At 45.8% G+C, this 26,198-nt stretch overlaps 1 protein-coding gene across 1 annotated transcript in view; it reads left to right on the top strand.

Moving 5' to 3' along the window:
- Nucleotides 1–26,198, top strand: part of CFAP54 (cilia and flagella associated protein 54) — a 2,172,274-nt gene that overhangs the window by 807,992 nt on the left and 1,338,084 nt on the right. Inside the window, exon 32 of the mRNA XM_085653834.1 lies at nucleotides 16,017–16,131. Coding sequence (XP_085509960.1) covers nucleotides 16,017–16,131 — 115 coding nt within the window. The remainder of the gene's footprint in view (nucleotides 1–16,016; nucleotides 16,132–26,198) is intronic.

The following is a 26,198-nucleotide window of genomic DNA, read 5'->3' as shown; positions in this document are numbered from 1 at the left end:
AAATAATAGATTTTTTTAAATAAATACAATTTTGGTATAAAAATACACAAATTAGCTTCAAGTACAGCAATATTTGAAAGTCTGACCTTCTACAATACAACTCTAAATCTTTACATATTATCTTTCTTATGCATGTATACCATTTCAATGTAGTTATGTAGCTATATTTATGACTTTATTCTCACTCTAGAAGAAGAAAAAAAAAACCTTAGGCTCTCTCCAATGCTCTACTCTGCCCCACCCAATATCCCTCTCAATATGTTCTCTACCTCCATTCTGTGACTCATTCCAAACCTCATTCTACTTCTATGATCTCCAAAATAACTCTTTCTAGACTTTTCCCTCCTCTTTTCCTTCTTGGCTCACCCCAGACCTCATTTTACTACCATGATCTCCCAAACACCTCTTTCTAAATTCTTCCCTCATGTATCCCTCCTTAACTTATCCCAAACCTCTTTTTGCTACTATGATCTCCCTAATCTCTTCCCGAGACTCTTCCCTCATCCATCTCTCATTTTACTCAATCCTAACCTGAATACTATGATCTCTCTCTCAAATAGCACTTTCTATACTTTTCCCATTTCTATCCCTCCATTATCTTATTCAATCCAACTAACAGACTTGCATGCCCACCGCTCAAATGACCTCATATTTCCCTATACTAATCCACCACTAATCCTTTTAAGATTTTGTAGTAGCGTCCTACTCGCTGAAAAGCACTTCGATGCCTCGTCAGGCGTAGTAAGTGCTATATCAATACTATTGAATCTATTAGCACTTTTCTAGGATCTCTACTATGCTCTTATTTAGGTCATGAGGAGAGCACTAAAAGTGTTTGAATGTGCTGAAATGAGTTGACCTATCTGATAGAGATATATAGCCGCAGATTCCTTAACTTATGAATTCTCCCCAGGCATCAAACTGGATCTAAAAAAAATTCAGCAGTACCTCTGCGTGCCGGGGGATGGCTTCCTACGGCTCCCTGATGACGTTTAATCCGGTTGCGATGCGAGTGGAGCCATATAAGTCCCCGCAGCATGCGGACATCTGTTTCCTCTTTTCCATTCTGTAACGCGGATCAGGAGAAGCATATCTCTGGCCTTTTTTTGGCCTGCTGTGACGATTTTGCGTCTGAAACCATGTGCCAGCTCTCTATGCCTTCTGGGTTTAAATCTGTGGGTCTTGTGCTCGACAGATATCTGGTACGGATCCTCATTCCATATGCATGTGGTTCTTGGGTGAGCACCACAATGCCAAAGAATGCAATGCCTGCCAATGGCTGAAACCAAAGGGGTTTGCGCGAGCAACGGATATAGCTCCTGATGGCGCAGTTGTCGAGGACTTCCAGTTCTAAATGTCGGTCGACTGCTTCATCAAGGGACGGGTCTCATAGGAGTCGCTCTCCATCCAGTGAACGGCAGAAGTGGTCCAAGTCCCCTTCCACATCCCATGGTAAGTGTTGTCGTAATCGATCGAAATCACGGCCTTCCAGGGCTTCTGTGACTCACAACGTGGTTTCAAGTGGCTTTTCACAACCTTGTGCTAAGGAATCCGCACAAGAGTTCCCCACCTTTCCTGGAGCCGGGGCGACTCGGGCCCAGATGAAAGACTATTGTGATGCTCTTCATGTCATATTTGGGTCCTCACCTTCCTGTGGAGCACCTGCATGCCCCAAGGAGGTGATGGGTGCAATGACTGCGTCCTCGTCAACATGTTCATCCTCGGCTGCAGTTAGGCCCTTAGACACAGTGACACCGGTGCATAGCCCTCCAGGCTTCACACCTGTGTTGCCCACTGACTCTGGAGCAACTTCGGTTGTTCCTTCAAGATATGTTTCGGTGGCGTTTGATGACTCCGAACCGGGGTCGGTGCACAGACATGCTGAGAGTCTTGAGGCGTTGGCATCTCCTCGACTCGTTTTGTTGGCAGCGCCGTCAGCGCTGTCCGACGCCCTTCCACTTTCTCATCCCAAGGTAGATACTGCGCTGTGTTGGCATTGATCAACGTCCTTTACAGAGCTGATAATTCATGGGTCTGTGTGTGAACAGTATGTGGAAGGTGTGGAAGGAATGGAGGAAGGTTATTTTTGTGTGCATCCATTGCATACCAATCCTCCTATGGTGGATAGCTGAATTTCTGAGTTAGACGAAGCAAGCTGGTTAGAATCATCCCTGGCTTCTGGCCTTCTATCTCTTCCCCGCCTTTCCTCGGAAGCCAGCTCTTTCTTGGCGGATATGTTAAAAAGGGTGGCTGATGTTCTACATTTGACTCTGCCTTCGGTGGAGAAATCTACAGACCCCCTTGGTGAGGTTCTTCATCTGGGTCAGTCAAGGATTGAGCCTGTTCTACTCTTTTGTGAGACATTATATTATATTTTACTAGGGGCATGGGCTAGACCTGATTCTGGTGTGCCTGCCCACAAGAACCTCCCTGCCCCTGATGATCCTGCTTGGCTTCTTCGTCAACCGACAGACCGCAGTTTTGTGGATCAGGTTGCTACAGCTTCCCAAGATGTGGATAGTCTTCATACTCAGGTTGACAAAGATTCACGAAAGCAAGACTCTTGTGGAAAACGTATGTTCTCTTCTACCAGTGCAGCGTTACGCTCCGTTAAACAAGTTGCATCCTTGGACGTTTTTCTTATGCCTTATGGGATTTGTTGTGGCAGTTATTGCCATTGTTTCCAGAGGCTGATAGGAACGAATTGAGTCATTTGACTTCGGATGGGCAACAGACAGTTAGGTTTATAATTAGGTGTGGAATGGACACCACTGATTCGATTGGTCAAACCATGGCGTCTTCTGTGGTGTTACGCCGGTGAGCTTGGCTTCGTTCTGCTGGATTTTCAGCGGCAGTCCAGTCAGCTTTAATTGACATGACATTTGATGGCATTCATTTGTTTGGTGTCCATACAAATGCCCCTTTGCGTAGGTTTAGGGACAGTCTGGGTGGCTCAGACCCTTAGCCCTGCTCCGTTTTTTCAACTGTTCCTGTATTTTAAGGGAGAAATTCCTGTATAGAAGGCTCCTCTTGATGTGTAATTTGGCTCAAAACTACACTATGGTATGCTTTTTGCAGTGTAATATCACCAGATGTGGTGTTCCTGCCTTTGTAGATCTTATTTTTTAGGGTATTTTGCTGCAGATGACAGGTTGTCTTTCTTTGAGACCATATATGGGTTTTTTCCTACCCTTAAGTAGGTTTTTTGGGTATCTCTGCTGACGAGATCCTCACTCAAGAGATTTGACTCTATGGTTTCTTTATCATGTGAGATTGACTACCTGCGTTATCTGCTTGTGGAAGCATTTGCAGTAGGCTTATTGCCTTTTCTTTTCACTAAGTGTGGGTCTCTGTTGGTGCAGGACCTGACCTGTTATTTCATTGGAACTTTCGTTCCTTGGATCACCGTTTTCTTTCAGTAACTTTTTGCAGTATTGTCTGCAAGTTGTATCCCTTAGAAGTGATGGTACACAGCTTTTAGCTCCCTTTTATTTGAGTGTTTTTTCTTATGCTTGTTTTGTGGGTGTATTCTTCAATCGTTGCAGATTGCGACATATTTATTCTTGATGCCTTCAATTTGTATCGTGTAGGAAAGTAGGATCTGCTTTCATGGTTACCCCCACTTTCTGCTTGGTGTCAGTATGTTTTTAACCTAGTCTGACTGAGATCCTGCTAATCAGGACCCCAGTCACTGTGCTTTCTCCTTAAATTGACCATGGCCAGTACTTTTATACATCCACCTTTGGCTACTGGTATACCTTTGTTAGCCCCTAGTATATGTTACTAAGGTACCCAGGGCATAGGTACATAGGTACATCATGGGTCTCCCATGGGCTGCAGCATGTATTGTGCCACCCATGGGAGTCCACTGTAACTGTGAATACAGGCCTGCCATTGCATCCTGTGTGAGCTGGTGCTTGCACCTCTCACAACAGATATAAGTTTCCTTACATCTGAGGCCACTGCACTTAAAGCCTATAAGTCACCCCTATGACAGGCTCCTCATTCCTAAGGGCAGGGTGCTTTGTTATAAATGAGAGGGCGCCCCTACATGAGCAGGACACCCCTACAAACCTTGTAGTCGATTCTCCAGGCTTTGAAAGTGTGGTCAGCCATTTTAATACATATAGTGGCTGCACTGAACCCGGTCATGTTTGGTATCAAACATGTTAGGATCATACCGCACCACTAATTTCAGTTTTGGAAGTATGATCCCATGTACTGGGGGGCTCTCTTGGGTTACCCCCCTGTACTCTCAGAAAAAACCTTTCAGAGTCTGACAGCAAGGTAGTGCTGCTACAGACCACATACACGATTCTGCCCTCCTGCTTCTGAGCCACGCTGATGCAGGGGAAGACTGAACAATAGGTTTCCTGTCACAGGGAGGTGTAACCACCTCCCAGACAGGAATTAGTGTATTGGGCTGGGGTGGGGGTCCTTGCCAGTGCCACCAGACTGCTTTGAAGGGCAAATTTGATGCCCTTCTTGCATATTCCAGTCTGAGCCAGTTAATGGAGTCATTGGCTCCTGCTCTGGCATGAAACTGGACAAAGGACATTTGAGTTTCCTCCCATCTGTCCAGCCCCTCCTCTGGGAGGGACCCCTTTCCCTAGGGTACTTAAGGGCTTACCTGTGGGTGGTTCCTTAGATTCATCGTGGGACAAGACTCAAGCCTGAAACCATGTCACTCTTCGACCGTCTAGACACTTAGACTTCACTGGACTTTGCCTGGAACCAAGACGGCACCAAGGAAGACTGCTGCTGCTCCTGGTTTTGCTGTTCTTCAAGTCTTCTTCATCATCTTTGTCTGTGCTTCTTTCAGGTTCTTTTACAGACCTGTGGGCATCAAGGACACCCGAAGTATCCTCCCGTGGAGTGAAGGAGTTACTTCCCTGCATCTGCAGGCACCACAACAAAGCTGACCGGTCTGCTGCTCCTGTTGTCCTACGGACTTCCCAAGGATCAGCAACACAGGTGATGGTTCTGCAACTCCCCCAAAGCCTGACCTATCCTCTCTGTGATTTTGAGGCCAGTAACCCTCGTCAGAACTGCTTGGACCGAACCCCCATGAATCGCATTAATGTGCTGTAGCCAAGGCTTGTTGGCTTTGCACGCCTGGGATCTTCGGGCTACAAGAAGCTCCAGCATCTCTTGCCTCCAGGCTCAGCATCCTTAATGTATCCAAAGCACCATGAGCCTTCATTCTTGTGATGCTGCTCAAGGTCCTCTTGTGACTCCTGTGCCTTCAGCCTATGGGGCCTCCTGAGGGTCTTTTATGGCTTCAGTGGGCTCCTCTGCTTGTTCAGGGCCTGCTCTGACTCTCCTGCTGTTGGTGAATCCCTTGTACCTTGCTGGTCCCAACGTTGCTCCTTCTTTGCTCTTCATGCCAGTTGCAGGTACCAAGGCATTTTGGTGCTCCCGCTAGACACCGAATACCTAGTCACCAACATCTGACCTGGGACAAATCGTGCATGTTTCTTCCTCAGCATCACCTGGTCCTCACAACTGCAGCGACAAGGTCACCGTCAACTATTCTGAACCTCTCGACATCAGTGGGCATTGTGTCTTCATTCCTCGTGGTCACTCCCAAGTAGCATAGACTCTGTCCCCTCTGCTTGGAGGTTCTTCAAATCCAGAATCCAACCTTGGATTCCACCGTACTTCTTCACCTTCTTCTCCAGAGGCTTTTTCTTCTACGTCTTTCATTGTCGTCTATGGAGGTTTCTGACGTCTCTTTAGTCGGTGGGAACAGTGTTCCTATGTCAAATGTTGTCAGGCTTTAAACCTTGTGAGTCCTGTACTCAACAAATGTCGGTTACAGACCCGCATGCCGATTGTATGTGGTGTTTGGGAGAACACCACGACTCCAAGGTTTGCAGCTGCTGCCAGAGACTGAAGCAGTAGGCACTCAAAGAACGCCATATGAAGTTGGCTGTCGCGGTCTTTGGAAAATTTGCGGCCTCGTTCTTTTCCTCATGCAGAGGTCTGTTTGCAAGGCTGTTCCAGGAGCTGTTGCCATTCTCCATGACATTGTACTCCAGAAACGTTCAAGGATAAGCGTGGGCGTTTGTAGTCACAGTACCCCCAATTTCGCAGCATGGAGTCTCCGTCTCCCATGGCTCCGCCTCGGGAGGCACCGATGGCCCAGATGAGGGAGTATTATAACTCTCTACATCTCATCTTTAGGCCTCCACCTTCCACTGGAGCGCCCACAGGATGCAAGGAGGAGAGTGAAGCCACGCCGGTGGGTTTGTCCTCTATGTCGGTTGGGCCATTTGAGTCTTGGGGTCGGTGGCGGTCTGCATCGGCCGACTCTGCTACTGCGCTGGTGCACAGCCTTTCGGGGACTGCACCTTTGGCATCCGTTAACGATCAGCTGACTCGGACATTGACATCGGCAGCACCGATCGAAGTCTCTCCGCCTTCTCCTATCGAAGTCGAAGTGTCACCTTCTCGATGTCGGGTGCGAAGTCAGGAGACCAAACTGGGGGAGAATGTGGCATTTTTACTTCCTTCTCAGGGTGAGACTTCGGAGGGTCACCTTGTAATGGGTGATGCAAGGGGGTCTGGGATTTTTAAGTCCATCTCTGAGATTATTCCATCCCAAGCGGAGGAGAGTTGGATATCTGTTCTTGGTGAGGCTAGTGAGCTGGAGTCCTTCCCAGCCTCAGGGCTTCTTTCTCTCCTAGTCTTGCTGCGAAAGCAAGTTCCTCTTTGCAGATAAGTTGCAGAGTGGCTGCAGTGCTGAAGTTGTCGCTAGCTATGGTGGGGAAGTCCACCAACCATCTAATTGATGTCCTTTACAAAGGTCAATCGGGGGAAGAGCCTGTTCTTCCATAGCGTGAAGCCCTTTTAGACATATTGTTTGGAAATTGGGTCAAGGCTGATTCAGGGGTCTCGGTAGACCATGCTATATAAATATATAATTTGCCTGCTCCAGGAGACCCAGTTTGTCCCCTCATGCATCCTAAGATTCCATTAAATAGGGTCTCTCGGAGTCAAGATGCATGTGTCAAAGACATCTGAGCTTCTGCTAGTTCTGCGTTCAGGAACCAACACGTCTTGTGTTGTGGGAAGTTTTCCCCATGCTTCGTGGGATACCTTGCAGACTATGTTGCCATCACTTCCGTATATCCTCCATTCTTATGTTGAAAACTTGATTTGAGGTGGTCAACAGGCAGTTAAGCTGATAATCAGATGTGGCATGGATACTACTGATTCAGTAGACCGGGCCATGGAATCTTCGGTGGTGCTCTAGCATTGTGCATGGTTAACAGCTTCAGATTTTACAGAGGCTGTGCAGATGAATTTAGTCATTATGTCCATTTGTGTGGTGCTCAGACCAATTCAGCATTAAGACCCTTCCATGATAGGAGAAGTGATACAGAGTCTTAATTACTCTTTCTCTGTTATATGCTCTTTAATTTTGACCCTATATTTGGGTTGTTTAACTGATACTGAATGTTTTCTTTCTCAAAGGGCTTAACTTGTTAGGGCATTGACATGTCCCTATTTTGATTACACCTTGTTGGTCTTTCTGCGGGGTGCAGATGTTATTGTTTCAGTACTGTTTTTTTAACAGTTTAAGTGGTATGAGGATACCTTAGGTATATTGTTTTTCTTTTTTTCTGTTTCCCGCTGATAATGGGCTTCATATTCAAGAGGTTATTTGCGAATTATGTGTCTTCCGGTTAGGAAGTTTATCTTTTCACATGCTTCTTTCGAAGCAGTATGGTATGCAGGTATGCATTACTGTTGACTTGCAGTGTTTCTTATTGAGACATATTACTTATGCTAAATGTTGGACCTTATATACAGAGTGTATACTTGTTTTTTGTGAATACTCTGAATTTCCACTTCAGGATAATTTTTCGTCTATGGTTTGCTCAACGCAGTCCTTTTTGCTACTTTAGCGGAGTGGATGTCAGGTGGTGCATGGATTGCTTTTGCATTGGATAATTTTTAGGTTCTGATTCCTGGTGTGGGGATCATGGCAGTTTTGAAATGTGTTGAGTTCTTCACTTGCACATGGGAATTTGTTCCATGGAAGTGTGATCATCTTTGTTGGAGGACTTACGTCTGGCAACCTCAGGGTGTCTGAGGTGCATTCTTCTGAATACTTATTGTGTTGTTTCCTTCATTAGTGTCCCTTGAGCTCTGCTTCTTGGATTTTCTGAGATACAGTGTTTGAATAGTTACCTTAGGATTATTTCTGTTTTTTTCAGAGGGGAAGGTTTGCTTTTCATTCTTCTTCACCTTGAGGACCCCCTTGATATTTCCATGTCTATTGACATTTCCTGTCTGGAGGTTGGATGTTCTCTGTCTCCTTGGGGACAATTCCCTTTCTTTATTAGGCATTTGTTAATTTATGTACCTTACAGCCTTTTAAGGGATCATAGTGTGAGATTATGATATGGTGCTTCATTGTTCTCCTTCCTTAATCTCACTTTTCCACATCTGGTTCACTGATTCTTTTCCTCTCCTTTAGTCAATTTACGTATCTTAATACACCCTGACTGTATTTGCTAACACAAAACCCTATCACTATCTCACAGTCCGTATTAGTCATAAATTCAAACATTTCTCATCTGTATTCAGGAACATCATCTGGTACAATCTTCTGGACCTCCCCCTCTCTCCACATGCAATTCTCTGAGTTTTTTAGTCATTCTTATTGAGACTGATGATATCTCAATGGTATTGAGAGACACTCCTCCAAGTCAAGCTCATTCACCGCCGATCTTAAATAGCCAAAATAGATTGACATTTCCTGGAATCCCATTGGAGGTATTTTATCTTTCAAAAAATCACCTCATTGCCTTTAAGACTTTACCTTTCCAATTGCCAGAAGCAACCTTTTAAGAACAAACGTTTTCCTTTCAAGCTAATTGCTAGAGAGCATCTCCAGATCCAGAAAACTCTTTTTAACTGTCCAGAAAGTCTTTTTGCCTGACTATGAAAAAAGCTATTTGTCATACCCAGTGAGCTGTATTATATCTGAACCTCACCCAGTGGCAAATGCAGATTATCCAAGATGATCTGACAACTAGCATTAACACCTCTCCCCTAACTCTTGTTGCGACTCTCTCACTTTAGTGCTTCTTAAAAGCCTTTATTTACATTTTTACTTCGAATTCAAAACATCACGGCATCACAGCAACGTATTAAGAACTCAAAGCTTGCTTAGCTATCAAAGGAGCTGTAACAGACAGATCTGTTTATTCCATCTGGCAACACGTTGAATTCAAGCAGGACACTACAATTAAAGTATAAGTCTTATGTGCATCTCAGAATACAATACTTATCATTTAATCACATTTTCTGCACCAATGAGTATCATAACCAAAGGTATGTCTTTTGAATGTATCTAATTGAACTTCTCTAGAACTCTGTCCTGGTCAAGTAAGTTGCTTTAGAGCCTTATCAGGCAGCCTTTTTCCATGTTTATTAAAGTCAACGGACATGTGAAATATATAACAGGTTTCTCCAGTCTTGCTTGTTAGGATTTCAGCACATAAGCAAGCAGGGTAGGGGTTCCTTGTTACCTCACATAGGAAGAGAGCTGGGAAAACTAGCTATCATATTGTTATTTCCAGAAGCAAAATATATAATTATCTGATATAGAAAGACTGGGGTTGAAGGCTATGGAAGACAGGACAATGGCACCTAAGAACTGTTAGACTGCTAACCACTATGGGTGAGGGAACTTTTGAGTGTAAATTTCACTTCTGTATTACCACAAGCAGAGCATTTTTAACACCTCTACAAAAATGGATGTGGCATCCAACATCTGTTAGTTGTACTGCTCTCTGCACTTGTGCAGTTTGTTCACTTGGCTTTGCATCTCACCACTTTTGTTGCGTCTTTCCTACTTGAGCCCCCATTGGTCCAACCTCTTTACCTAATGCTTGCAGTTTTGCCTCTATTATTTGTCCATATTTAAGTGTCTGCTTGTTGCCTGTGCTGTTGAAGACTTACTGCTCCATGATGACCTGAAGCCCTGTGCTGGTATCTTGGTCGGGATCTAATCTCAACACAGATCCTACCATCTTTCAGAAGAGTAAAATTGTTTCAATATTATTGAAAGGTGTTATAGTACCTCATACCTGCCTGGTTCCCAAGTCTCTAATGCTTACACTCTTAAATCAAAAGGCACTCCCCCATCGTGCAACAAAGACAGGCAAGATACTTGTCTGGAAGCCAACACCAGTCCAGTATGGAGATTTCCAGCAACATCCTACAAAATGAAGCACTCCGGTGTTTCTATTGTCCATCCCCAGTTACCCCCTCTTTCTCTGCTGAGGTGGGTAAGTGTTCAAAACCTCTAGAGAGACTCATGGAAGGATGGGATTCACAGCAAGACCACATCTCAATCCAAAACTTGACAGTTAACCAGGCAATTTGTTATACATTGACTCTGCTGAGAATCCCTTCCAGAAAATGATTCAAACCGTATCAGACAGACATTTTCATTTCTAGTCAAGACAGAGTTTCTTTTAAATCACATCCATCAAATCTCGTCACCACCCCAAAGTTTGTTAGGTCTCAGTATAACCACATACTCCATGCCCAGTACATGGAATAGTTATTGGGGAAATCAAAGAAAAGTCTCACCTTCCATTTTCCCTGGATTCGGAACCTCTCTTTTTCAGTAGCACCTTCTGAGAAATGCTCTGGCATCCATTTTCACTTTCAGTCCTTCCTTTGTCATGTGTCCCGGTTAGTCCTAGAGGGAAACACTGCCATTTTACATACACATGGGTTTCTCCTAAGTGGCCTTCAGTCTCACACAATGACTTTTGATACACATTTGTGACCATAACAGTATGGATTAGGTTCCATGAAACTATATTTGCTGACAAATTCAACTTTGCAAGAGCACTATCATAATACCTTGAACATCACATAAAAGGTCTATACATTGTGCAAAAGTGATTGTTTGTTTTTATCCATGCGGCAATACAGCTTTCAATAGTACATAAACAATGTCAACCTGACTAGAATCTCGGACCAAGCCAAGGATTCTTTCTGTTAAAGATAAAAAAGCATTTCTGGGTTTAGGCATGAAAGCACTTGCTGTCATTTGCGAGGTCGCTACATGCTGAAACCTCATCCCAGCTGTTAGCTGATCCCTTGACGAGTGATGCCCAACTTGAGACCAAAACAGGGACCTACATTTTTTCCTTTCAGGTAATGGGGTTGGATCATCCTATGGGGATTCCTGGCAGAACACATATATACACCCCAGGCATCTAGGTTAGGGAACGCGTAGTAGAAGTACACCACATACACATATCTATATATTGTTTTATATGCCTCCATATATACATTGTCTTAGCAAGATGGTGGAACTTTTCATTCTGTTCACTGTCCTTATATTGCCAATCACTTTCATCTGCTTCTGTCTATTGATCAATGCAGAACATATATTTTATACAAGAATCACAATGGTTCAATAAATATTCAAAATGCCCCACTGTGCATGTAGGAGGCTGGCTTAGTATATGATGCACACTTATTTAAGTGAAGCCCCCTTCACTAATCCAGACAGACACTATGGGGATTTCAGTGGTCTTAGACAACCATAGAAAGCTCTCTAAGTGGTAGCTGTGGAGAGCAGCCTTCAGGCTTAGTCCAGAAGGAGTGTAAGGCAGCTTGTTTTACCAGTACTAATCATATAGTTTAGGTTAGGTGAAAAAGAACAACACAGTGCAGGTATAAAAATATGTATTGTATGATAAACGCTAACACATGGAAATATCTCCTACCCGGAGATATAATCACAATACACACAATACTTATACACAGTGGTCTCCAGGGGAAGATCGAACCATATACTAATAAAGTGGAATGCCAACCACAACTGAAGTCAAGACTGGATCCAGAAGACTTAGAAGTGCCGGGGACCCAAGGAACCACCCAAGGTAACTACCCAGGAACCGCACGGAGGCGTGTGCAGAGTGGAAATCCGACCACGGGCTAAATATATGTCAATGGCAAAGTCGCAGTTGCAGTTTTCAAGAAGAAGGACCGTTCCCAGAGGAAACCCTGTGGAAGATGGAAGGTTGGAGAGTCACCCCACCTGTGGATACCCCAGGAACCAGGATACCTACAGCAGGGAAGCCAGGTGCATAGGTGTGAAGTGACGTTGGACACCGCCGTAGACCACAATGGAGGACTTCAGTAAAGCTGCAGATGGCAAAGAAAGTGGAAGAGTCCTGTGGAATCAAAGGGTGGATTCTAGAAGAGGAGTACTTGCAAGCAGAGGGGACAGAGTCTATGCCACTCAGGAGTGACCAGGAGGCATGGAAGACTAATGACCACCGATGAATGAAGATGCAGAAGAGTTGACGGGGACCTTGTCGCTGCAGCTGTGAAGACCAGGCAACGCTGTGGAAGACAAAAAGCTGTTCACAAGCTGTCCCATGTCAGTAGTTGAGAACCAGGAGGTCTGTGTCCGTCTAGTGCACCAACAAGCCTTGGCAGCAGCAACAGCAGAGTAAAGTAAAGAAGGTGCAGTGTCCGGACCAGCAAGATCCAAAGGATTCACCAAGTTCAGGAGAGTCAGAGCAGACCCCGAGCAAGCAGGGGAGCCCACTGGTGCCAAAGAAGACCGTTAAGAGGACCCACAGACCAAAGACACAGGAGTCGCAAGAGGACCGCAGGCAGCTCACCAATAAAGAAGGCCCACGGTGCAGCGGAAGTGGTGAGGGCAAAGATCTTGGCTGTAAGAATTGCTTGAGGTTGGAGCTTCCTGGAGCCCGAAGATCGCTGGAGAAGAGAGTCAACCAGCCTTGGCAACAGTAAGTCGATGCGGTGCACAGGGGTGCTGTTTCAGTGATTCAGATGAGGGATACTCGCTTCAAACTAACTGAGAAGACAGTGCAGGCCTCAAGGGAGTTTCAGAACCACCACCTGTGTAGCTGAGCCTCTCGGTCCTTGGGACTTCAGGAGCAGAAGACCGGTCAGCTTAGTTATGGTGCCTGCAGATGCAGGGGAGTAACTCCTTCACTCCAAGGGAGATTCCTTCAGTGTCTTGGATGCCCACAGGCCTGGAGAAATATTTGGATGAAGCTCAGGCACAGACAATGCAGAAGACTGACAGGACAACAAGACCAGGAGCAGTAGGAGTCTTCCAGATGCAGTCTCAGTCCCCAAAGCGAAGTCCAACGAAGTCCAAAGTGCCCAGATAGTTAAAGATGAAGTAGTTTCGGATTTGAATCGTGTCCAAGGACAAATCTGTAGAGCCACCCACAGGTAAGCTCTTACGTACCCTAGGGAAAGGGTTGGGACGATGTAGGAATCCCTTCCAGAGGAGGGGCTGGATAGAGGGGAGCTAATAACTCCCTAAACTTTTTTTAACTGGAGCTTGCAAAGAGGGCACCAAATGTGCCCTTCAAAGCAGTCTGGTGGCACTGGCAAGCACCCTCACCCTAGCCCAATACGTTAAGTCCTGTCTGGGAGGTGGTCACACATCCCCGAGACAGGAAACCTATTGTTCTACCTTCCCCTGCTCGAGCCTGGCTCTGCAGCAGGAGGGCGAATCGTGTCTGTGGTCGGCAGCAGCACTAGCTTGCTGTTAAACACTGAAAGGCTGTTACTGCGAATACCGGGGGGCTCCCTAGGCGAGCCCCCCAGTACATGGGATCCTACATCCAATACTGGAATCAGTGTTGGGGTAGGATTCCAACTTGTTTGATGTCAAACATGACCAATTCTGGTGCAGCCAATATACAGTTAGACATCTCGTGATTGACTTGATGTCCACTATATGTATAAAATGTCTGACCGCACTTAGAAAGCCAGGAGAATCGACTCCTAGGTTTGTAGAGGGTGTCCTGCTCATTCCGGGCACCCTCATACTTATAACCAAGCACCCTGCCTTTAGGTCTCAAAGGCCTACCTTAGGGGTGACTTATTTGTTTTAAGTGCAGTGACATCGGATATAAGGAAACGTATATCTGTTGTGAGTGGTGCTATCACCGGCTCATACAGGCTGCAATGGCAGGCCTGTAGTCACAGTTTGAGTGGTCTCTCATGGGTAACATAATATGTGCTGCAGCCCATGCGAGACCACTAGGGACTTAGAAGGGTACACTAGTAGCTAATTATGAAGGTACGAAAGTACTTACCATTGTCAAATTTAGAGAGAATGCACAGGGACTAGGTTCCTGATTACCAGTATCCCAGTCAGACTAGTCCAAAACACACTGACACTGTTATATGGCCTTAGGGACATTATCGATGTTGCTAAGTTAGCATGAGCCTGGCTGCCATGATGCTGCTTTTGCGCACGTTACTACATGACTTCGTTTTTGCAAGACCCTGTTTGTGCCTTTCACATGAGAACGGGCTGCCTTTCGCGTTTTCTGCCTTTCCTGGAGTTTAGTCTTAACACGATATGCAAGGTTGATAAACAATGCCCTTTGTTATTCTGTTCTGGTCAGTCCCTAGCACCTAGACATAACATGCTACACACAGCTGCAGTACTGAAGACTCGAGCTTTGATATTACGTTGTTGCATGTTGTTTTAACACACTTGGAGAAAGCCGTTCTATGGAGAAGAGCTCCACTGTTCCTATGATGTAACCCTTACCCTTAGGCTTTAAGTTATGGGGTCTGCTGTCAAAGCCCAGAGATCTTCCTTTATATAAAATAAACTTCTTCTAGTCAAGGGGAAGGTGGTTAGGCCTAATTGCCTTCTTTTCCACAGTCTTTTTATAATGACTTCTCCCTTTGTATTCTGTGGAATTGGAACAATGATAACAGTGCTGAGTTTATGCAATTTGCTGCTGGTAGTGGCTCGCATACTGTATTGTAGAGCACAATAGTTAAAATAAACATTTTGAACTATTTTCGTTGACTCTGCTAACTCTTATTGTGGACAAGTATGAGTGAGTAAGCGAAAGAGTACGTCTTGCTCCTGTGATTCCTGAGAGAGTCGGGAGTGTTGTGTTCTGGGTTGTCTAATTATTTGTAGCTTTGTGATATTTGGAGGAGAACGAATGGGACACTATAGCTAGTCGGTATTGGGATTTTAAGCACTAATGTGGTAGGTTGGTACACCCCTATAGACTGAGGTCCTGTTTTCCTGCGCATAGTTCTGTGCATGTGCAGAATCCCTGCAACAACACCAGGCAAGAATTGGGGGTAACCATGTTTCAAGGATCCTACCTTCCTACAGTGTATTCCTTGTATTCTTCTCTGAGATAAAGAGAGCATGAGTTACTGAGTGAAATGCTTCTAAATCTGCTACCATGATCCCTGGGAGAGCTCAGGGTTGTCATACTCTGTGGTTGCCAAAACCGTTTGCTACCTGTCTAGGTTTAGGGGTGCATATGGTGGCACTGTGGGCTAGGGGATCACTAGGACAACAAATCCTGTGGGGTGCACAAAATCAGCCTAGCACCATCCCTACGTGCAGCAGTGGGGAAGTACATGAGACCTTGCTCATTTCCCTTTACATTATTTATCCATACGCCAACAGTTCTCTACCAATACAGCTAAAGTTTATATTATTTTAAGGTGTCTTACTAAATGAGCTTCAGCACAGGCTACTCTTTAAAAGCCAGGATTTGTAGCACATCATTGTCTTAATCCGAAACACAACATATGAGTCAATAGACAGGTAAAGTACTTTTAACCACATGTATAAAGTAACATGTTAATATTAATTGGATAATCAATGGCTATTGGGAAGGGAGGGTAATCCATTTATGTTTCAAATAAAGAATAATCTGAACAATTCCGAGACAATGTGTCACCCATATTTGACAAGACAAGTCCAGATTGTCATTTTGCTAAGTGATTGAGTACTTACCTTTTATCAAGCTTTGAATGTGCTTAATTTACCGATGTCCTCCATTTTATGCCGAATATAAATATGAATTAGGTCTACTACAGTGCAACGTCCGCATCTAATTGTAAACTCATTATAGGTACAGAGTATGCTAACCTCTTGATTACATACATCTATTGCATAGTAATTCTAACCCTTTTTTTCTTTTATTAAAAAGGAGAAATGAGTTTCTCCTCGGCAACAAAAAAAATCTTGGAAAGGAGATTGGTGAAGTTACAGTATCCGGTGAAGCATTTAAGAGGTACACTGCAGCACTAGTTGAGTACCAAAAGGTATATATTTATATATATATATATATTATTGCTTCCAAATGTGATATGTTTAAGAAAGCTGTGCAATACATAAAAGTGCATCTGTTAGTAATTCAGTTAATTTGGTATTAGATTACAATTTAAATCAACTAATAGCGTACACTTTCACATCATCGCATAATGTCACCAACAGAATGGGAATATAAATTGAGAAAGAAAAAGGTTATGTACCACAGTTGTCCATATATTGAGTTATTCTACTAGTATCTATGGGTGTATTTTACTGAAGTAATATTGTGTATGGTTTCTTCAGCTCCTATTGTTTGTTTAGAGGAATTTGAAAAATTGTTGGCTATTGTGACCGGCAGGCTTATTCTTTATAGACTTCTTTGGACAGATTTTGATGCTGAAACTTGATTTGGAACCGTTGGTGTCCTCTAAAGGGGACCAAGGGCCAGAAATATGATGGTAATGGTCCCAAATAGTGGTCGCAATTTGCGATCAGTATTTTTGTGACCAGTATCTAAGTTTGTGAACCAATCTAAGTACGAACAGGTTCGCCAAATTCAGAATCTGATTCGGTCGTTCTCTGACCTACCTAATGTATACAATTAGGTAGGTCACAAATTGTGACTCACTCAGATTGGTCATAATCATACTGTTGTCAAGAGTCACCACATCACCATGCATGTGATTGCTTTTGAAGAAAGAAAACCTATTATTTTTTTTTAAAGGATCCAAATATTTCCTTTAAAAAAACAGGGTTTTTCTTCCTAAAGTTTCAGTGAGGGCTGTCTGTAGCACTCCGATAGAGCACAAACTTGGTGAAGGCAACTGCCTTAGTCCAGCCTTTGGGGCTTACCGAATCCTGGGGCAAGAGAGCCCCAGTCGTATTAGCCAAACGGATGCTCACTGGCGTACCAAAAGCCCTATGTGTTTTTTTATTTCTGTGGTGGACATCCCACATCAACATTGTAATGATGGTGATATTGACCTGCGTGCCCCTGTTTACAATTGCACAGCATAGTTCACGGCATTTCTTCAGGACCAAAACCCTTATCTACTTGTGTTGGAATGGCAAACATGTGCATTTAGATAATACCATACCCTAGACAGTTCACACTGATATATATATTATATCTTCAGGGGGAAAGGGAAGATAACCCAGTGAGAGAAAGGTAATAAAGAAAATTGTAATAAAATACTGTATAGTCTATATGACAGTAACAGGCATGAAACATGTTGACCCTATATTGCTTTAAAATATCACCTAGTGCTGGAGTGGATCATTTTATCCACCTCCCACCAGACTTGGCATTTTTATTTTTAAATATTTTTATTGGTTTGCAATGATAACCATGCATACATGAGTGGACGACAGATCCAAGGTATGAAGACATAATAAGGAACAGCCACTATTTCTCAGTGCATATTATCCCACTCCCTCACTTCCCAGCTGCCTATTCATTTCCATTTCGACAGTAGGCGATACACAGGGATTCCCTCGGTATGCATTCCAATGTGACCAATTTCTATCCCACCTCCTGGGGCATCCCCGAGCCTTAAAAACTGCGGTCTCCGCTAGCATGCATCTATCCATCTCATTAGCCCACAGGGTGACCCGTGGTGGGTTCACTCCCCCCCACCCTCTGGCCAATTCTCTCTTCACCAATGTAAATCCCAGGGTTACGAAGTGCTGTTCAGTTTCCGTGAGGTCAGTGTCATCCCATATGTTCAAAAGTCCCAGTTTTGGTGTCAGTACTATGGCCGTCCCCAGGGAGGTGTGCATATGGTCTGCGGCCCCTTCCCAAAGTGTACGTATCTCTGGGCAACTCCACAACGTGTGATAAAATGTGGCCTGTTGTCTGCACCCCCTCACACAGGAGTCGTCAGGTCTGGCCCCCATTCGCGCCAGAATTTTCCCTGTGATATATGATCGGTGTAGTATGCGCAGCTGAGTCAGCCTAAAGCGTTGTGTAATGGCCGCTTCTCGAGGGGACATGAGAGCTGTTTGCCAGTCTTCATCATCCATAGGGCCTAGGTCATCCTGCCACTTCTCTCTAAGCTTTAAAAATATGTCCGGCAGGTTATTGCTCAGCTTTTTGTAAGTTAGGGATATCGCCTTTGAGGTTAGAGGTCCATCTAATAGACAATCCTCTAGAGGCGACATTTGTGGTATCTCTGTGAAGGACGGGAACGCCGCCGTAAGCGCATGTCTTATCTGCAGGTATTGATATACTTCTCCTTGCGCCATCTGGTAGCGCCTCCTGAGGTCCTCAAAAGTAAGTAGTGCTTCCTTCTGCACCAGGTCTTTTACTGCCGAAATCCCAATAAGCTCCCATTTGTTGAACCCGGGCTGATGGCACAGCATGCCAAGCCTCTGGGAGAACCACAACGGTGTGGCCTGCGAGAGGACTCCAGCCCACCCCAACTTGGAATTAACTAGGTGCCAGATCTCTAGAGTATGGTGAGTAGGACCAAAAAACCTCCCCCTTCCTTTCCGATCGGCCGTGTACAGAGCACCGAGATAGCCGGACCGATCTGTTTGGTATCGGTCAAGCACATACGCCGGGTCATCAGGGGGGTGGTAAATCCAGTGGTTGACAGCAACCAGTTGCGCAGCCCAGTAATAGCGCTGCAGGTCAGGGAGTGCAATGCCTCCATCGTACCAACCCTTTGTCGGTTTTTTGAAAGCGATCCTGGGGGACTTTCCATCCCACAGCAGCGTTCGAATCTCACCCTCAACTGCTCTAAAGTACGAATCTGGGACTTTATGCGGGCAGTTATGTAATATATAGAGAAAACGAGGAAGGGCCAGCATCTTGAAGAGCGCCGCCCTTCCCAGCAATGTTAGAGGCAACGACCTCCAGTGCTTCACGTCAGCTCGCAATCTGAGTAGAGGGGGAGCCAGGTTGGAACTATAGAAAGCGCCAGGGTCTGGTGTGACAAAGACTCCCAGGTATCGAAACCCCTCCGTCGCCACCGCTATCCTACAGTTCGGCGGAAGTCGGGGGGACGGGCCCCTCAGCATATATAGTGTAGATTTATGCCAGTTAATAGCATATCCTGAATATTTACCGAAGCTTGTGAATATGTCCAATACCGCTCTGATCGATTTATGCGGGGATGCTAGATACAGCAGTATATCATCTGCATATAAGGATATGCGGTCCTCTACTCAGACTTGGCATTTCTAACCATAACAAAGGAACCCAGCCATTGAATAGTATTTTGGGTAGTTTTATTTATATTACTCACATCTTTTTCACCAATCTACTCACATTTCTCACACGCACCATCACATTTCACCCTTCACCTGGGCTAAAACAAAAGAGCTCTGTCAAAGAGCTTCCCTACAGGGCCTGTTCGCCATTGCAGCTGATGCTCAATGAGCAGCTGCCCAATGACGAAGCAGAACCCCCCTTGTGGTGTGTGAGGGCCCTTGCTCCTAAGGGAGCACTCCTCCCCCTTCCTTCTTCTGGCATCCTTTGAACCTCTCTTGACAGGAACAGCATACCCTTTATTGGCGGGTAAATATTTTATATATTGCCTCGAAGTTGAGCCTGACTGCTTTTGTTCCAAGCTACAAAAGAGTTAAATAAATGCCTCACAAGCACTGAGGCTTGGGAGGGCATAACCACTCCAAATGTAAACACTCCAAAACAGGAGTATTAAGCCTTGGCCCAACACTTCTTCTCAAATACATTGACACACTATGCCTACCATGTACCTCAGTCTGACCTTGCAAGTTCAAACTCAAAAGAAAGCCCCCCATCCCCTCCCAATTTCACTCCATAGTAGCAGGGTCAATGGATAGCTCAACAGTAGACTATGGTAACATTTTATACTATAGTTTCTTACCTATTAAATAAAAGTTACCCAGAAGGTACAACATTCTTTTGAGAGACCAGAACCAACAACAGCAAACTTCACCCAGCCTGTGCTCAGCTGAAGATTAACTCTTGGCCATCGCCGTATCCAGATGCAAACAAATAGGTGACTGATGACTCTTAGTGGGGCAAAATGGCTCTGGAAAAGCCTGCTGAGGCAGATCTGCAACTCCCAATCACAATGAAGTACATATTAAGACTGAAGTCCCTCCTGTTGTAATTACATGAGTCAGATATTCTCTCCCTCACCCACCCTCCCCTTTGCTAGTATAATATGCCTCACCTCCATATTGTACTTTACATTATGTCCATGTCTAGTTATACTCAATGTATGATATTCATTAAGCCACAGTCATTGTTACTAAGTGGAGCAACGTGGAACTATGTATCCTATGTATCTTAAGTAGCAGTGCACCTTCCTCTTCTTTACTGTCTAACTGTTCTATGCAACTATGTATTCTAGCTCTATCCTTCTGTGCCTAGAAGCAATTGCATTTTATAAAGTGTCCAGTATGGATGAAATAAACATAAATAATATCACCTGAAAAAGGGTTCCCAGATATGCGATACACATTAGTATCAGCCTATGCCATTTGCTTGACTCTGAAATGGTGTAGCGTTTTTTCAAGATTTTGATCAGGAGATCTGTCTCACACATTGTTCACACCAAGATATTGCTCAGCTTCAGAACCTGGTTTAATGTTTTGGCATGACAACATTCATATGGGATAGTACTATCAAACTGTCATACATATCTTTCATGTTTCTTCTATCCTGGTTATTTTTCTACCCCCTACATTACAAGGCTTGTCGTGGGGAGCATAGTGTTCATTCTTTCATAGGCCTAACTCTGCACCTTTATATGTAGGCTAAGCGCTATCTAATGCTGGGTTACTCAAAGTATGGCCTGGGGCTGTATGCAGCCCTCCTGACATTTATATGCGGACCCCTAGCGAACAGCTCAATAATGAAAATGGGGTATCGCAATCTCATGCAGAACCTGGGGATATTACGGTATATGGACACAGGTTCTGCCACGAAGAAGATCATTTTATGTATCGCTTTGTCCTCACAGTGGTAGGACTATCGATTAATGATCCATATACACACCCAACTGACCAGAAACATAGACAAAAACTCAGCTGAATTGGAAAATAGTGTCTGATATATTCAGAAAATCATATATCATATGTGGTTTATAATGAACGACAGGACTAATACACAATGTACATATTCAGAACAAAACAATAAAAATTATAATGGTCGTGACATAAAGAGTAACTTAAAAATAGTACACCTATCAACAATCCAAAAACTCCAAAATATATTATACATATACAACACATAAAACAAGAATTAGTTTGCAGCGTCAATTTTACAATGAATCACCCTAAATAGACATGCAATTTATCATTCCAAACATAAATATGTCTATTTGGGCAACAACGCTTGTGTATTTAACGTCGATGTTTCGACCCCCTATATACGTGTGTAGTTAAGTAACATCCGTGGGGTCTTCATCAGGACTATAGACCAATAGTGTACAGCCTGTGTGAGTAAAAAATAGGTATTGCAAAGTCATTGTGTGAAAAGAGGGAATGCAATAGGAAGGTGAGAAACATGTGGTCTTGCTCACCTTTTATGAAAAAATATCTTGGAGCGATATCTTTTAAGAGAAAATATCTTTTGGAGAGATGCTGATATTGGATCGCACACTCTGCCTCTGAATCAATCAATCATGGTAACCTGCATAAAGAACTAATTTGTAAATATGCATGTCGATAGATGTTCACTGATTATTTGAACATGCATGAAGAACTGTGGTTCTTACCTCAGAGCCTGGATTCGTTAGACCATGGTAAAAACAAGAAAGGAGCCACTCAAAGGCATTCCTTTACTGCAGGCGTTTTCGGCTTGACAATGATGTTACAAGGAGCCGTCAGTGCTTCCTTGTAGCCTATCGTGGGAAAAAAACATTGTAAGCGTATTGCCAAGACGCATGCTTACGTGTTACAAGGTATACACGATAAAGTACGGAGAATGGAAACTAACCTCCGGTGTGTCGTGCTCGGAGAAATACAGCAGCGGTCCTCTCAACCTGCCGTGGAGTGCAAATTCAAGTAGAGAAACAGACGCTGTGTGCGCATGAATGCCATGAACATGAGGAATGCAGAGTATGGTCTACCGCGTGGTTGTCCCGGCAACCGTCCCAGGCCTCTGAGGCACGGTGATGGGAAAAAAAAACGAGGCATTGGAAAAAAGGTAAAAATGCACAGATTGAGAAAGTCGCGTGTGAGGAAAATAAATTGCTCAAATCTTGCATAACGATAATTCTGATGCACTTAGGAGGAGGCATCTTCCCCAGCTCGATGTGGAATCAGGCATATAACGAGGCTCAACGGCATGTCTTAAAAAGGATGTAAAATGACATCATCTTCTAGTTGGTGTCAGCGAAAAGGATCTATGTCTAAAGACAAGGAATCGAAAGATAGTTTAGGATGAAAAAAAGATATAGAGAAAAGATGTAAAATAATCAAATATGTTCAGCATGTCGATTGGGACTGTATTTTACTATATTAAATCACTATGTTTCAATGGTTAGTGTGGCACATCAAGCGATAGTGTAGGTCCCCATTCATTGTTAAATTCAAAACTCAAGCCTGGAGGAATGCATATGTATAGTTATACGGCCAAAGTGTATACTAAATGCAGATGAATGTTTCCTTGCTGGTGCCACCGAACAAATCACCAGTCTGGAAATCTCATTATTATTTAAAATGTTGTTAAATGGTGGTAATTAAACATCACATTTACATTCAAACTAAAAATGAACTTTCTGAATATTGCTCCTGTTTGGACTCGGGTGAGAAATGAAATGAGAACCTGGTCGCATATGCCTCTTTCGATATATGGCAGATCAGCCATCTTCAAAATGGTATCCTTTACGCATCTGCTTTACTAATTGCAGAATCACCCATACCGCATTTCATACACCTGGTTTCAACAGGTTATTGCGGCGCTGGGGCAATTCTTGTGGGGTGAGGGAGTATCCCGGGTCACCCTACTAACCTGCTTTCAGTCATCAATTGTGGGGGCCTTGCGACAGTGGACGTTCAATCCTATTATGAAGCTTTGCACCTTTTAGTACTAAACGAAACGTGGCATGGAGATAGGCAGGATCCTGCATATCCTGCAGATCCCGCCCCAGCCATGAAGACCGCCTCCGATACGACGCCAGCACCCTCATCGCTCTCAACCCAGGACGAACCCCCACCTGCTGCAGAGCCACCCCAAAGCGCACCCACAGTCCCTTCGCCTGCCAGAACTGCAGCTTCTCCTGCATCGAAGACGCAGAGACACCCGCCACGAAAAAACACAACAAGCTCCGATGCATCCTGATCAACACCCGCTCCGCACGCAAACATGCCACTGGGACCTACTCGACACCGCATCTCAAGACATCGCCTTCCTGACCGAGACCTGGATGAACTAAGCCTCCTCCCCAGACATCGCCATAGCCATCCCCGACGGATATAAAATCGCCCGCAGAGACCGCACCAACGGAGTCGGAGGAGGAATCGCCATTGTCCACAAGAAGACCATCAGGGTCTCAACAAACACCGACGACACTCTCAGCACCGCTGAACACATGCACTTCCAGATCCACACGAACCCCAAGACCACCCTAAGAGGCACCCTCGTCTACAGACCACCCGGACCCCGACCACAATTCTGCGACGCCATCGCCGACTTCATCAGCACGCACGCACTAACCTCCACAAACTACATTCTCCTCGGAGATCTGAACTTCCATCTGGAGAACAACAACGACAGCAACTCCTCCAACCTGATAGACAACCTCGCCAACCTCGGACTGGAGCAGCTCGTCATATCACCGACTCACATCGCCAGACACACGCTCAACGCCATCTTCTCCTCAAGCCCACATGTCTCCTTCAGCCACGTCTCCGAACTCAGCTGGACCGACCACCACTGCATCCACTTCACCTTCCGGAAACCCGTCGCACATCACCGCACCCTACAGATCCCCCGTCGCTGCTGGGGCAAAATCACCGAAGTACAACTACAGACAAACCTCGCATTCAACCCACCGACCAACCCTCCAACCCCGACAATGGTGCGCGCACCCTTAGACGATGGATGAACGACTGCGCCAACACCTTAGCCCCGCTGAAAAAACAAACCCTCAAAGACACCAGCAAGAGAGCCAACTGGATCACCCCGGAACACCTAGCGTCAAAGCGCACCTGCCGGAAGTTGGAGAACATATGGCACAGCGAGAAGTCGCCGGGCAGCTGCGCAGCCCACAAGACGCCATCCGCAACCACCAACACCTCCTCAGGACCGCCAAGAGGACCTCCTTCAAAGACCGCCTCGACAACAATGCACACAACAGCAAGGAGCTCTTCAACATCGTGAAGGAACTCTCCAACCCCAGCTCCAATGCCAACGACATCCCACAGTCGCAAGCCCTGTGCGACTCCCTCGCCACCTTCTTCCACCGCAAGATTGCCGACATCCACGATAGCTTCAACCCCCGGATGACCCTAACAGGCCCCAACACGCCGGAACCACCTCACCGCACCGACTACGACCCCCTGACAACCTGGGCCAACGTGAGCATCGAAGACACAATCAAGACCATGGGCACAATCCACTCCGGCTCGCCGTCTGACCCTTTTCCACACCACATCTTCAACAAAGCCGGCAGCTCCATCGCACCCCACCTAGGCAACATCATCAACCTCTCCTTCGAGACCGCAACCTTCCCTGAAAGCTGGAAACACGCCGAGATCAACGCCCTACTGAAGAAACCCAAGGCGGACCCGAGCGAACAGAAAAACTTCCGTCCCATCTCCCTGATTCCGTTCCCAGCTAAGGTCATCTGGAAGATAGTCAACATCCAGCTCACCCGCTACCTCGAAGACAACAGCATCCTGCACCCCTCCCAGTCAGGTTTCCGCAGCAACCACAGCACCGAGACCGCCCTCATCGCCGCCACAGACGACATCAGGACCCTACTGGACAACAGCGAGATGGCAGCCCTCATCCTCCTGGACCTCTCCTGCGACACCGTCTGCCACCGCACACTATGCACACGACTCCATGACGCAGGGATCCGAGACAAGGCCCTGGACTGGACCTCCTCCTTCCTCTCCGGCAGAACCCAGAGAGTCTGCCTCCCCCGTTCCGATCCGAAGCCTCCGAGATCATCTGCGGCGTCCCACAGGGATCCTCCCTCAGCCCGACGCTGTTCAACCTACATGGAGCCTCTCGCACGCATCGCCTGACATCACGACCTCAACATAATCTCCTACGCCGACGACCCGCAACTGATCCTCTCCCTCACCAAGGACCCCCTCACCGCCAAATCCAACCTCCACCAGGGAATGAAGGCAGTCGCCGACTGGATGGAGGATAGCCGCCTTAAACTGAACACAGACAAGACGGAAATCCTCATCCTCGGGCCCAACCCCTCAGCTTGGGACGACGCCTGGTGGCCCGCATCACTGGGGACACCCCCCGCACCCATCAACCACGCACGCAACCTGGGAGTCATCCTCAACTCGAAACTCACCATGACCAAACAAGTCAACGCTGTCTCCTCCTCCTGCTTCAACACCCTCCGTATGCTCCGTAAAATCTACAGATGGATCCCGACAGACACAAGGAAAACAGTCACCCAGGCCCTAGTCAGCAGCAGACTCGACTACGGAAACGCCCTCTACGCCGGAGCCCCGACCAAGCTCATCAACAGACTGCAAAGAATCCAGAATGCCTCTGCACGCCTGATCCTCGACGTCCCGCGCCGCGACCACATCACCCCCCACCTGAGGAACGTGCACTGGCTCCATGTTGACAAAAGAATCTCCTTCAAGCTCCTGATCCCAGCACACAAGGCACTCCACAAGACCGGCCCAGCCTATCTCAATAGTCGACTCTCCTTCTACGTACCCAACAGGAAACTCCGCTCCGCAGACCTCTCCCTGGCCACTGTCCCACGCATCCGTAGAACCACAGCCGGAGGCAAGTCCTTCTCCCACTGCGCCGCTAAGACCTGGAACACCCTCCCCCTCATCCTGCGACAAACCGAAGACCTTCTAGCCTTCAGGAGACAACTCAAGACCTGGCTGTTCGACCAGTAGCAACAGCACCACCTTCCTCCCCATCCTTCAG

This window comes from Triturus cristatus, chromosome 4_1 (genome assembly GCF_964204655.1).
Source record: "Triturus cristatus chromosome 4_1, aTriCri1.1, whole genome shotgun sequence".
Lineage (NCBI taxonomy): Eukaryota > Metazoa > Chordata > Amphibia > Caudata > Salamandridae > Triturus > Triturus cristatus.
This window is presented reverse-complemented; position numbering and strand designations above follow the sequence as displayed.